We start from the raw sequence: 15,632 nt of genomic DNA, 5'->3' as shown, positions 1-15,632 counted from the left end.
ATTACACTCAGGAATACACAACAAATATATTGCACTAATAAAATAACACGCCTAATCCCTCCCACTCTGGATGTGGTGGTACTAAACTCAATGGATAAGCTAACCAAACCAAAGTAAGGTGAGCTGACATGACCTGACCTGTGTAGTACTATGCAATGGAAAAGCACCTTTAGAGAGAGACTGGAAAGAGGTGCTGCAATAATGTAAAATATATGAAAAATGGCACGAACATCTGTTTTAGTACATTTCAAAAACAAAATCAAGACCACATAAAGTATGATTAAAATTGCTAAAAGTATTTGATACAGTAAAAGCATTTTCCCAATGTGAGATCTACTTCATTCTGTTGTATAGATAGACTACAGGAAGAGCAACAGTGCACACAAACACACATGGCAAATGTGGTTTACAGGGATTTTCCACTTGAGTTATTCTCATTTTTTGTCCCCTAACTCCACCCCTAAACCTCACAGACATTTTGATGCAAACCTTTGACATTTTTAAACTTAAAAACAACACAATATTTAGCTTGCGTGTATCCCACTGGGTTTGTGAGGACAGATAAAGTGTTTCCATGTTTATGTTGTACTAGCCACAATGATTTTCCAAATTTTTGTCATAAACCAACCATATATTCAAACCCACCCACACGTACACGCAACAATCCTGAATCTACACCATGGTTATATTTATTTTCTCCTAGTTTGCTTTGAAGGCACTTTATTGTTTGTTTCAGTTTGTGTCATTGTTTTGACAGCTAACATTTTTTTGACGTATGTGTCATGAGGTAATACTGAGGCTCATACCGATCTATTCCAGGTGTGTCTTCTGGGTGGCACAGGAGATCGTGCAGGCCTGCGGGAAACACCAAATATTTCACAGTTCAATGCAATGAAGTCTCACAGCCCACAAAAATCAGTGTGTATCATCATTATTTGTTCCCGTAAAAACACGTGACATCCGGGTGTGATGTGTGATGTAATCGTGCACTTGGTGGATTATTTTCCACACCATCTTGATTTTGCTTACTATCTGCAACTTCTGCAAAAACTTCTTGAGAAACTACATGCGTGAAATTATTTTCCTGATTTGATCATAAACTACATGACGTGCTGTTCTATTAAGCTGATGAACGATCACAGCCTCAGTAGCTTCATTCCAGCTTGCAGACATTTTTCCTCGTAAACAATGATCTGCATTTAAAACCCCTCATGTCAAAGAGATGAACGATAACTGCGTTGTTGCAATATACCCTTTTACAACGCACGTGATCAAATAGCCTGCGTGCGCATTTAGGCAACAGAAGTGGTGTTATTCCCCAGGTCTTACGGCATTGTTCCTGCTGTTCGTTTACACATGACGCTTTCCGGAAATGTTATGGCAATGTTACTAGTAGGGCTGTAACGATTAATCATGCAAATGTGCACTTTCTCAATGAATGAATTTGAATGAATTACGATGAAATCCGGGCACATCCAAAAGCCAGAGGGCGCTCTCGTGCAGAAATCCAATTGAGTCACAGAAGAAGTAGCATTACAAACACTATTCAAGGAAATGTCTCTCTAGAAGAATATATATATCGCCGTTCTTCAGATTGTTTCAGGTATTTTCATCATAATAAAGAATATTTTGAATGATTTTGTTTAACGAGTGTTGCTTTTTTTGAATGCACGTTATAAACGACTCCGACTCATAATGATTTTAGATTGATAAGGACTTCTTACTGACCAAAACGGCATAGTACACGTACAAGCTGCGCATGAAACACAAAATAGATTCAGAAATGATTTTAGACAGGTATTTTTAATGGGACACGCCATTTATCATTACAGCCCTAGTTACTAGGTCCCCTTTATGGGAGCGATCCCAAAATCAATTTCAGGACATGTTTGTGTTCACAAAGAATGCAATTTTTTGTGATGAGTAAGCTGTGTGAAGGGGGTTCTTATTAACTGAATAGTAACCAATAGTGGTTACTTTGCATTTTTAAATAGAACGTCTTAAAGGCACAGTGTGGGGTTTTTAGCGACATCTGAACGTTTGCATTTCAGGACTATTATTTGCACATTATCCATACTATAATGTAGAAGAAGCATAGTATGTTTGTCTACTCCTGGAACAACCTTCCAATGGATTGCAGATCTTATTGGAGACATTACATGGAGAACTATATCAAGAATTGTATCTACTTCACTCAACAGATTTGTTGACAGTGACTGTAAAGAGAAATAAGCAATAAGTTGTTTTAATTGAGACTCACGTTGTAAAAATCTTGTTCTGTCTGTAGAACTTGTGTCTGGCCGTGAAAAGGCGCGCAATGTACTTGGCCATTTCCATATCATCCTACAGAGCGAAGCACCCAGACAAAATCATAATTATTATAAAACAGAAGCAAAACAGTAACAAAACGACTAAACTGAATAATCAGAAGACAGATAAACATCTACAATTCATTTTTGTAAAGAATGATCAGTGTCAGTTTTTAATTTCCTACATGAAAAATAACGTAGTATACTTTAGTATTAACAATAGTAAACTGTAGTAAAATGGCAAGATATTACAGTGCTTTTGAAGCTATTTACCATAGTAAATATTCAAGTATATTACATTATTTACTACAGTTTATTAATTTACTACGTTAATATTACAGATTACTGTAGTATACATAAGTATAGTAATTACTATATTATATCATAGTTTACCACAGTAAATACTAAAGTGTACTATAGTATTTTTCAAGTGGGTTTGTTTAAAGATTATACTTTTGGTAATACCCTTCAGAAGCTGCAAAAGATATGTATGCTTGCAGGAAAATAAAATAATAACAGAAATACCACAATGGGAATTATAAATATAAACAAAAAATGTACAGTAATGATAATGTTGTTTTTTTACATTACAGTGGTGACAATTTAGATGAAAATGTCACTTTGCAAAAGATTAACAATTGTTAACAATGTTAACAATTAAACCAAATCTATTAAATTAGTCAATCTGGAATGATATTGTTTCTATTAAATAAAGAAACTAGTCAAGTTAGTCAGTATTTGCACATTTTTTATAAAAAACTCAAATAGCAAAAATTTTGAAAGCATACAAATGCTTTCACGAACGCCACAATTCATATAAGACAGGCTTAACAAATGCTGTACTAATCTTTTGTGTTTGTGTTTAATGAATAAAGTCTGTTGTGTTGTTCTGTAGATGCAGTACTGACCACATGAAACATGATGGTGTCATCTCTGCTGGTTATCTCCACAGTGATGGCCGATTTGTTGTGTCCAATAGTGCCGATATCTTTCCATCTAGATCAAGAAAATTAGCGTTAATCTAACGTTAGTTAAGCTAAACCTAACAGCAGCATCAGAAATAGTCCAGTGTCTTAGTAATTATTATGACATTAAAAGATATCTAGTACTGACAATACACTGAAAAAAATGATTAATTGAATTTAATAAATTTTTTTAAGGTAAGTGGTTGCAATCAATTTATTTAAGCTACATTTCAACAAAAGTTTTATATTTTATTTTACGTTACTAATCTTTTTTGTTTAAATGTAGCTTAAATAAATTGATTGCAACCACTTACCTTAAAAAATTTATTAAATTCAATGAATCATTTTTTTCAGTGTAGTATTAGGAAATCTGTTTAGCAGGTAAATGATGTGATGCCTTACCGATGGAGCATTATAGATCTGCCGTTTATGTGTTTGACAAACACACCGATGAAGGACATGCCTATGATGATGTCATTGGTGTAGTTATCCTAAAAACACAACACACAGAAACACAATTGATAGTTGATTCAGAGACATGAAGGATCACAATCAGTGGATTCAGGGAAATCTCCAAAGGCCTGAATCTGGCCTTCAAAGACAACAAGGGTTTGTTTTAGATTTTTATATAAACTTACAAAAATGTCTGGGTTATTTGTTTTTAAAATTTAAAAAAAGAAAAAACTGAAATTAATGCACAGCTATCACTGAAATCACATTAATCATCTGAAATTGTGAACATTTTAATTTAATTGTTTACAAAAACAAAACAAAGTTGAAGTATTTCTGGTATTCTGGCAGAGATGTGATCCCTTGTCAGTTCTCATTGTTCTCTAAAACAATTTGTGTAATAACATCAGTAAATATGTTATTTTTCATATTTTTATATTAGATCGATTTCTATTTTTACCTGTCTTTTGGGTCTGACTCGAAATGACTCGGATGCTCAGGGCTGGTGTGTAAAAACACTTATTTGCCCACAATAAAATTGTAAAAGTTAGTTTGAAAGGAGACTGATCATTTGATCCTGTCAATCACTAGTCCAATTATAAAAACAGCAGTCCACCTTCCTCAAATCACAATTCTTCCAGCTTCCCCTGTTTCATATTTATTCTGACACGTTTAGTTATTGTAATTCTCACAAAGTGCATGTGTGCGTGCATAAGAGAAGCTTTACTCATGCTAACCAACAGATCAACCAAGTCCTAAACGACATTAATAAATTGAATACTGATTTAGGTAAGTGAAGTATTTAAAAACAGCATGTTTGAGTTTATAAAGGGAAAGCTTATTGATTTGCAGAAAGGTATTAATGCTAAGTTGACGTCTATTATACACTTAGATATATATCACTTATTGTGCATATAATAAAATTAGACTAAAATTATTTCACATGACACAGGTCATGCAAGTCTTTTAAAACCACATTGTAGACAGGTATTTAATCAGAAAATAGTCTGTGAAAACCCTAGCCTGGGTTTCCCCATTCTGCCTTGCGCGCAAATGTATTCTAGCATGGAAACTATGGCTCTTTTTTTGCCCCTGAAATAGGGAACTAATCACAGAACGGGTAGGGGGCAGCAAGACCATGACGACGTCTATACGACACACCGAAGCAGTTTTTGTTAATCCAACACGGGAGCAAACGCAAAGTTACTTTTACTTTGCAGCCTCCGATAGTGTTCTATGTAGTTTTGAACGCAAGTTTAATAAAAAAAAGAGCAACTTTTGGCGTTAAACAATTTCATATCCAAGAAGGATGTTTGGATATGGCAAGACATGATAGCCACAGAGTTTTATAGGACCAACCTGCTAGGCATCGTCATCGACGAAGTAAAATTAACTTATAAATGGTAGGTGTTATTTATTAATATCATATTGTCATTATGCATGTACTGTGGTTGTCATAGTGCCACTAAAATGTGTTTATTTTCAATACAATATACAGCTACCGGTTTAGTTGCATAGCTTTCAGCTGTGTGCCCCGATAAAAGTTGTTTACGTTTGAATTGATGTCGCTCTACATACATCATCGGGTATAATTGAAACGATTGGCTATGAGCTACGTACATCTGGGCATTCGTAAACCACACCTCAAATACGAGAAAGTGAGCATGTGGTTCCCAGACCACGACTCATTCTCTATTAGACTGGTCTGGTGTTAGCCAGGATATGAAAACCCAGCTAAAGTCCTTATTTTGTGTTTTACTGTTATTTACATATAATCATCTTACATAATGTAATAAACAATCTGTGAATATAACATTGATATCTTTAATTTTAACTGGGTAAGATCAAAGGTTAAAATCAATGTGAAATCAAACTTTAATAATTATTAGATTATGAAACTTGAGCATGGATTTTACATATTTATATTGTACAGTATTTTTCTTTCTGTTACAGGTGGGCATAAATATGCTGAATTTTTGTTACTGAACTGAAATCCAAAAAACCCTGAAGCTGATTGATTAACTGAAGCACTTTATGGTTTGGGCCGCACAACAACCATGCTGATATTCAGGTTTAACCATGAATAACCAAGGTTGTATTACAATAACAACAAACAACACATTTACTATTGTCTCACAGTAGGCAGATTTTAACCATTATGGTTTGCGGTATAACTATGGCAATTTAAATAGCAATCAATTTGTCACAAAAAAAATCTGCTTTACTATACACTCTCAGAAAAAAGGTCCAAGACAGTATAAAGTTTTTACTGGGGCAGTACCTTTTCAAAAAGTACACATTTTCTACCTAAAAGGTGCATATTGGTTCCTCAAAGGAACCAAAATGGTACATATTAGGACCCTTTATAAAAGGTACCATCCCAGTGATACCTTTGGTAACCTTATTTTTGAAAGTGAATACCATAGTAGTTTTTCATGAAGATGCAGGGATCTCATTTATGAAGCGTACGCCTGTTCCCACGAAAAGTTTGTGATCTATAAAAAAAACTTGATGAGAGATTGGGCTTGCACGGTGGGATCTGAGGATGATTAATGTATGCACACTTCCAGGTGATCTGTGATTTATAAAGGGAACATTGCTTTGTTTTATAAGTCTGAATATTTTTTGGCGTATGCCATTTTTTTCCTACGCACAGTTTTAGAAATGAGACCCCAGATTCTAAATGCAACAACTGCACATTTTCACATTTGCTTATGTATTGTAATAAGTGCTATACAAGTAAAATTGTTTTCACACACAGAAGAATGTCCACACTTACTTTAGCAGGAAAGCTTTCCTGACCAAAGCCGTCCAACTTCTCCACCTCCTTAATGTAGAGATGTGCCGCCTCTGCTCTGGTCATGTGACTAAAACACAACCAGATCGACATACAAACTGATGAGTATACAAACACACAACCAGATTAACACACAACCATATTAACATACAAACAGATCTTAAATGTGTTATGAATAGAGACCAGTGACTCTTGTGTTCCTCTGCTATAGTTGGTGTCCATTCCTCCAACATCTTATCAACATGAGGCCAGCTCTACAGACAGAGACAGTGATGGAAATACAATAGAAAACAGGTAGGGACTTTAAGGAAAAAAAATTGTAGTTCAGGAACCAAAAACTCTGGGCCAGACTTTAAATCACTTATACCTCTGAGCGACAACCCTGGTGTCAATAAAACACACATACTTACCACTGGGAAGAGAACGTATTCCCTGAGGAAATCTTGAGACACAAACTGAGTATAATCTCCAAAGTCAGCTGGAAGAGAAACACAGAACGACCAAAATAAATCAACACTATTATATTTAACTTTATAGGGGCGGTTTCCCGGACAGGGATTAGACTAGTCCTAGACTTAAACACTTTTAAGAGCTCTCATAACTGAAAACAACTTTCACTTACAGATCTTAAAATACATCAGGGCCCTTTGTATTACTTCAAGATGCACACAGGTAATGTTTTTAGTAGGGCTGTCAAAAGATTAATCGCGATTAATCGCATCCAACATAAAAGTTTGTGTTTACATAGCATATGTGTGTGTACTGTGTATAAATATTATGTATATATAAATACACACACATTCATGTATATATTTAAGAAATATTTGCATTTAAATACTGTATATACATTTCTATAATTTATATTATATATAAATATAAATATTTTATATATAAATATAACATTTTTTTCTTAAATATATACATGATTGGGTGTGTTTTTATATATAAATAATAATTATACACAGTACACACACATATGTTATGTAAACACAAACTTTTATTTTGGATGCGATTAATCGCGATTAATCTTTTGACAGCCCTAGTTTTTAGTAAGGCATGTTGTTTAAAACTAGTTATATTTCCTAATTAAACTAAGGCCTAGTCCTGGATTAAGCTAATCCTGGTCCGGGAAACCGCCCCATAGACACTTTCATCTAAAGCAACTTACAGTGCATTCAAGCATAAACCATTGTTATCAATATTTTTCAATATATAATTTCCTGCTTACAGATATGGCAAGCCGTTTTAACTTTTATTCATTGTGTTCTTGATATCAACGATTCAATTTTCACTAGTTAAAATTGTAATTCTTGATACCAGATATTACATTTCTACTAGTATCAATGGCAATTCTTGATATCAACAATTACATTTCCACTAGTAACAATGTTAATTCTTGATATCAGCAATTTAATTCTTGATATCAACAATTTAATTCTTGATATCAACAATTAAATTCTTGATATCAACAATTAAATTCTTGATATCAACAATTAAGTTATTGATATCTGTAATTGTATTTTCACTAGTGAAATGTCACCATAGGTTGCCATTCAAATTCAATTGTTGATATCAAGAATTAAATTTTTACTAGTAACAATGTTAATTCTTGATATCAACAATTCAATTCTTGATAACAACAATTCAATTCTTGATATCAACAATTCAATTCTTGATATCAAGAATTCAATTGTTACTAGTTAAAATGTTAAGTCTTGATATCAATAATTCGATTGTCACTAGTGACAATTTTAATTTCTGATATCATGAATGGGATTGTTACTATGGCAAGCCGTTTTAACTTTTATTCATTGTGTTCTTGATATCAACAATTCAATTTTCACTAGTTAAAATTGTAATTCTTGATATCAGATATTACATTTCTACTAGTAACAATGGTAATTCTTGCTATCAACAATTACATTTCCACTAGTAACAATGGTAATTCTTCATATCAACAATTTAATTCTTCATATCAACAATTCAATTCTTGATATCAACAATTAAATTCTTGATATATGTAATTGTATTTTCACAAGTGAAATATCACCATAGGCTGCCATTCAAATTCAATTCTTGATATTAAGAATTACATTTCCACTAGTAACAATGTTAATTGTTGATATCAGCTATTTAATTCTTGATATCAAGAGTTAAATTATTGATATCAACAATCGAGTTCTTGATATCAAGAATTCAATTGTTACTAGTTAAAATGTTAATTCTTGATATCAATAATTCGATTGTCACTAGTAACAATGTTAATTTCTGTTATCTGAAATTGTATTTCTGATATCAATATCATTTCAGATATCTAAAATGGCTTTCTTACTAGTAACAATCCCATTCATGATATCAGAAATTTAAATTGTCACTAGTGACAATCGAATTATTGATATCAAGAATTAACATTTTAACTAGTAACAATTGAATTCTTGATATCAAGAACTCGATTGTTGATATCAAGAATTCAATTGTTGATATCAAGAATTTAATTGTTGATATCAAGAATTAACATTGTTACTAGTGAAAATGTAATTCTTGATATCAACAATTGAATTTGAATGGCAACCTATGGTGACATTTCACTAGTAAAAATACAATTACAGATATCAATAACTTAATTGTTGATATCAAGAATTGAATTGTTGATATCAAGAATTGAATTGTTGATATCAAGAATTGAATTGTTGATATCAAGAATTGAATTGTTGATATCAAGAATTAAATTGCTGATATCAAGAATTAACATTGTTACTAGTGGGAATGTAATTGTTGATATCAAGAATTAAATTGCTGATATCAAGAATTAACATTGTTACTAGTGGGAATGTAATTGTTGATATCAAGAATTGCCATTGTTACTAGTAGAAATGTAATATCTGATATCAAGAATTACAATTTTAACTAGTGAAAATTGAATTGTTGATATCCCAAATTCATATCCTACGAATGAATAAAAGTTAAAATGGCTTGCCATATTGTTACTAGTAAGAAAGCCATTTTAGATATCTGAAATGATATTGATATCAGAAATACAATTGCAGATAACAGAAATTTACATTGTTACTAGTGACAATCGAATTATTGATATCAAGAATTAACATTTTAACTAGTAACAATTGAATTGTTGATATCAAGAACTTGATTGTTGATATCAATAATTTAAATCTTGTTATACAACAGTTCTTTCTGGTTCTCGAATCTGATTGGCTAAGAGCTATACGATATTGTACTGATAACAGCACTGTAGCCGCTTCACCTTTAGTATTATTCCGCCACCTAGTGAATGGAGGTCCTAAGCAGGCTCATCTCTGAATGGAAAAACACAGACGCGTTGTGTGAATCACTCTCCGTGTGTGTGTGTCTCATTAGTTTACTAGCTCATAAATCAGTCTGTGAATCCCCAATCAGAAGTATTATTCCGTCAAAGATCAGCGCTTTTGGATGTTACGTTAAAGTTAATGGGAGAAATGTCTTGTCACATCGTGTGGACGCTTAACACTTGGAAAGAGGAATATAAACACTCGTTTTTTTCTGGAGCTATATCATTTATCAGAACGCGAAAACACCGTGGAACTGCAGGTAAGCCCCGCAGCTTTTAAATGTGGACATTGATCATTTACTTTATCGTGACGTGACTATTAAAACATGTTATGAGATATCGCCACTGGTATATTTATAAGCAGCATGCAAAAACATCTCTCTGACACTTATAAAAAACCGTTTTGTATAGTACTGACAAGAACAAAGTTTATTAATAATAATCGAGTGCTCGTATCGCGTTAAGAATAAATGAGAAAGCAATAGTAACGTTTCACAAGTATAGTTTTATTAACTTTTACCTCGCGCCAAAACAATAACAACACAAAAGACACTAAATATGAATTAAAAAACAAATAATAGTTTGATCATGACACCAAATACTGCTGATTTGATCTCATTTTGACGATCATAAACAAACAAGGCCAACATGAGAGCCAGGGAATACCTTTCAGATATGTAGCCCGGAGAGGGCGGTGGTCAGCGGGGCGAGTGAACACTGATGTCCGCTCATGCTTTGGTTCTCATTTGTACCGAATCTCACTAAGCAAACGTTCAAACAGGCGCTATCTTTACTAATCGACTGCAGATTTAAATATAATACAGATACATTCTCGACTGAACTAATCTTAAAACTACACTTTGTGACCAAGAAACGGTAATATAAAGTAACGGCTTTTCTGTCCATTGAGTTGTTATGAGCTTCAAAGCAGCCGAAAGTTTTACCTGTCATTCTGGCCGCCCTCAAATCCGTGGCGGAAGAAGTAGTTCTCAAACAAAGAGGCTTTTAAAATAACTCCGTTGTTGTTTTCTAGTTTTCGTTTTTCAAACGTGTGCCGTCGAACTGTTGTATAAAAGCAATATCGCTCTCGGAGTCGTGCGACACAGCTCTACATCATCACGGCTGTGACCGCCTCCGGCCCTCGGCCTGCGGCCTCGTGCCTCTGGCCTAATCACAGCCGTGATGATATAGAGCTATATCACACTCCTACTCGAGCGATATTGCTTAAATATCAAGAACTGAATTATTGATATCAACAATTAACATTGTTACTAGTAGAAATGTAATTCTTAATATCAAGAATTGAATTTGAATGGCAGCCTATGGTGACATTTCACTAGTGAAAATACAATTACATATATCAAGAATTTAATTGTTGATATCAAGAATTGAATTGTTGATATGAAGAATTAAATTGTTGATATGAAGAATTAACATTGTTACTAGTGGAAATGTAATTGTTGATAGCAAGAATTGCCATTGTTACTAGTAGAAACGTAATTTCTGATATCAAGAATTAAAATTTGAACTAGTGAAAATTGAATTGTTGATATCAAGAACACAACGAATAAAAGTTAAAACGGCTTGCCATATACAGATATATAATAAAAATGTCATTGAAGCAGAGATAGCACTCTTCGGGGGTCGTACTGGCAAGATCATTATAAAGCTGACTACTATTCAAATATTTTTAGTTCATTGAATAAAAGTGATTCTTTTCAATACAATAATAAAGGAATAAAGAAAATGTACAACAATTTACTAATCATAATGCAGTTTATTTACATAAGTTCAGAAGGTGAATGGTCATGTGATCCAACCAATCAGTGTGAAGAGGTGCCTATAAATATCCGGGCCTCATCTCTGTCCCGTGACAGTTTTTGCAGCATCCCTCCTCCACCCCATCACCTCACTCTCAGCTACCTCCATCTATCCCAGTAAAGAGGGGGGGGGGGGTACTCTGGGTTTGGGCTAAAATTCCGATATCGGAGCCCTCCCCTCGAACAACACGCCAAATATGCTTTATCTCATTCCTTATTGATTAAATGTTAATGCGAACTCATGAAACATTATATAAACAGTTCAGATGCAAAACTATGACATGTTTTCTTGTAAATGATCATTTTATATCAGACTCTTATGTTTAGGTTCAGTAACTTTACTTTGATGCCAATGAAAAGGTTATTAGTCAGTATTGAAGTGCCTTTTATTGGTATTTAACAAATTTGACTATCTTAGGGGCGGATCACAAAGAATGCATTTATGGCCATATCAGGCGCCTTTTTTGAATGGTTTTCTATGGGCAGTGAGCGTTATGCTCGCTGTTTATCTGTGCTGAACGCCTTTTGGAGGAGCACTCTGAGCGGAAAAATACCAGACGTCGTTCGCTTTTTTCCACTGTCCAATGAGGGGAGAGGAAGTCTTTCATTTCAAATTAAAGCCGGCAGCAAGCTCTGGCGATCACCGGTATGGTGCGTTTTGGACGGTGTAAGCATTGAGGAAAATTGAAATCAGGGCAACTTTATTTTAATGAGCAATGACAGAGTTCGCCAGCAACCAATCACGATGCGTAAACCAATAGAAGTCCTCCACTTAATAGGATTGCAGAGAATGCATTCAATCATCAGAGCGTCCACTAATCTTTTTGTATAGCGTCGTTGGCAGGGCAGTCAGAGTGTTTTTTGACTATGTGATGAAAACGTACAGTAACGCTGCAAAACTAAGTGCATGCACTTCTTTGCACAAGACATAGTAAACATGCAAAATCACCAAAGATGCTAATGATAAAAGTCATTAAATACATGCATAAATAATAAAAAATAATATATAAATACTAAAAGGCCAACTCGTTCATATTGTTCTTAAACACAAGTGCATATTCTCTCTCTCAAGCTGTAAAATAACGTTTTCGTTGTAAGAAATTAGTCCTACTCACAACAGCATTTTAAGGACAAACTCCTGTCCAAAGTTTGGAAATAAAACACTTGAGTAATGTCCTATGGCATGGGTCTTCAACCGGGGGTCCGCGGCCCCCAAATGATGTTTGACCACAAGTTTTTTTTGCTAAAAACTTAAAATATATGTACAAAAAACATTACATGTCCCCTTTAAGTTGTGCACGAGCGTGGCCGCGAAGGCGCGCGTTTAGTTTAGCAAGCGGACCAAAATAAAATTTCTGAAGATTATAAATGTACACTCAGGAAGCAGCAGTAGCGACAGAAAAGGCATCATAAAACAGGTCAGTCTTATAGGCATGTGTGTCTTTCTTTCAGAAAGTTATTTTAGAATCAGTGCGACATTGTCTCATCTAAGTTGTATTTCTGGGCTTGGACGGCTGTTTCACGCGGTTCGGATTTAAAGCGCTAACTCAACAGGCAAATGACACCACACCGCTTCTGCATTATAAACTTTGACAAAACTATCGCTCGCATTTAAAAATGTATGAAACGCGCACCGTGGTGGTGCTTTGTGCGGGATTCATAGTCAGGTTGAAATCCGCCTTTCAAAAAGTTGATGCGCGCTGACTCAATGCATGTTTTCTCCTGAGTCTGATATGAAGCTATGCAGAAAATAAACCTGCGTTACTCAAACTCGTGATAATGACGATACACGAGAAAGGCAAAAAACCTCTGAATTATAAAGTAGCACAACCTCTATCCCCACCAGAATAGAGAGTCTTTGTGCCATTCACCATGATCAGTCATCTTTATAAACTGAAAGCCCAGTTCAGGTAAATTCACAGTAAAATGAAAATCTATTACACTGCAAATACCATAAAATAATATTATATTATTATTATTATATTCATATAAAAACTAAATCTACCTTATCAAAAAAAATTATGCATGTACAACAACAGCATAATAGTGCCAATGTACTGTCTTAATATATGGCTGTGTGACGATATGGTTTGTTTCTATTTATAAAACAGTTCCAGTCCTTGATTCTGATTGGTCAATAGTTGTACTTTACTCCACTTTGCGTTGTGCCAAATAAGAAAAGGCAGCCTTTTGTACCTTATTGATTACTTAAATATCAGTTTTACACATTTAGCATCAGGGGGTCCCTGCTCCATGCCTCTCTCATCTAAGGGGTCCCCAACCCAAAAAACGTTGAAGACCCCTGTCCTATGGTGTAATAACTATGGCATAAATATTTGTTCAAAAATAATGCACACCCGCTTTGTATTGTGGCCGCATTACCACCTTGGATGTGCATTATTTTCAAATAATTGAATGTTGTCAGTTATCCCTTACATAATTAACTCATATTTGAAGTTTTTTACATGCACACACACACACACACACACACACACACACACACACACACAGACACACACACAGACACACACACACACACACGCACACACACACACAGACACACAAACAAAAACACACACACACACATACCCTGTACTGCCAGACCAGCCAGTCTGATGCCCTGCTGTACAGTGCAGTGTAGACGGCCGCTCAGAACGTTCTTCTTTACTTGCAGGTAATACTGATATCTAAAACACAATATGGATAAAGACATAGTACAATTAACATTTCATTTTTACACTAAATTTCTGAAGATTCAAAATCATTTACATGATATATGAAACTTAGCTACTAAAAAAAGATGAATATCATAATGTTCATAATGTTATTCATGCATCTCTACAGTATCTTTAAAACATGTGCCAAGATCTATCAAGCATCTTATCTTACTTAAAAACATAGCTTAATTAAGGAAAAATCGTTCACGTCAAAACTAAAGTGCTATAAAAGAAGTTTATGAAAGTACTGTATTGTAAAAATTGATAGACAGAAAAATGTCAGGATTTATCACAACTTATCACAGCACATGAGACAGCTGCCATCGCACTTTATACATCCCACCATACTGCATACATCACACCATACTGTATACACTAAACCATACTATATACATAGTGAGGAGTAACCAGGGGTGTAACAAGTACGGAAAAGGACATTACAATATAGGTACAGTAATATCTGATGTTGGAAGTATTTACATTTAAAGGTGCAGTGTGTAATTTTTAGAAGGATCTTTTGACAGAAATGCAAAATAATATACAAAACTATATGATCAGGGGTGTATAAAGACCTTTCATAATGAACCATTATGTGTTTATTGCCTTAGAACGAGACCTTTTTATCTACATACACTGAGAATCCCCTAACATGGAAGTCGCCATTTTGTGCCGCCATTTTTCTACAGAAGCCCTTAAAGGACATTTTTTTTACCAAGTTGTTACTGACGATGACATTTTTGTCTAGTGGCGGCTACCGTAGCTTCTCTATGTGTTTCAAAAGCGAGGGGCGAGCCGTGGACTAAGCCGTTGGTTGCAATTCGCAACCTCACCACTAGATGCCGCTAAAATTTACACACTGCACCTTTAAGGCACAAAAGTACAAAAAGAAGTACAGAGCAACAGCACAATATGTTAGTAGAAAAAGTGTACATATTTTAAATTAAACATCACAGGTACTGAATACACATCATCAGATCTTATTTTCATCACAGATACACATAAACTATGGCCCTTCCCACATGAAGGTTATATATGAAGGTTAGTTTGTGTGTGAAGGTTTTGTTCTCTGTTCTCCTCCTCATCCCTGAATATCTTTATTTTTCTTGCTTGTTCTTTCTTTCTTTCTCTCATTCTGTTGCTATTTCTTGAGCTGGTGTTTGCATGAAGGTTATAATCTTTCTTGTCCTGACCTGTCATTACAGTGTAAGCGGGCCACTGTAACCCTTTAATTACTCAAAGATTGGTACAG

General features: G+C 34.5%; 1 protein-coding gene across 1 annotated transcript in view; it reads right to left on the bottom strand.

The window, feature by feature from the left end:
• The window catches only part of LOC141350505 (tyrosine-protein phosphatase non-receptor type 14-like), a 52,584-nt gene that overhangs the window by 16,302 nt on the left and 20,650 nt on the right, over nt 1–15,632 (bottom strand). Inside the window, exons 4-11 of the mRNA XM_073855714.1 lie at nt 14,256–14,353; nt 6,932–6,999; nt 6,705–6,775; nt 6,504–6,591; nt 3,677–3,765; nt 3,218–3,305; nt 2,261–2,343; nt 807–855 (exon numbers count right to left, since the gene is read on the bottom strand). Coding sequence (XP_073711815.1) covers nt 807–855; nt 2,261–2,343; nt 3,218–3,305; nt 3,677–3,765; nt 6,504–6,591; nt 6,705–6,775; nt 6,932–6,999; nt 14,256–14,353 — 634 coding nt within the window. The remainder of the gene's footprint in view (nt 1–806; nt 856–2,260; nt 2,344–3,217; nt 3,306–3,676; nt 3,766–6,503; nt 6,592–6,704; nt 6,776–6,931; nt 7,000–14,255; nt 14,354–15,632) is intronic.

Source organism: Misgurnus anguillicaudatus, chromosome 18, assembly GCF_027580225.2.
Source record: "Misgurnus anguillicaudatus chromosome 18, ASM2758022v2, whole genome shotgun sequence".
Classification (NCBI taxonomy): Eukaryota; Metazoa; Chordata; class Actinopteri; order Cypriniformes; family Cobitidae; genus Misgurnus; species Misgurnus anguillicaudatus.
Note: the sequence above shows the minus strand (reverse complement) of the source record. Positions and strands in the feature narration are given on the sequence as shown.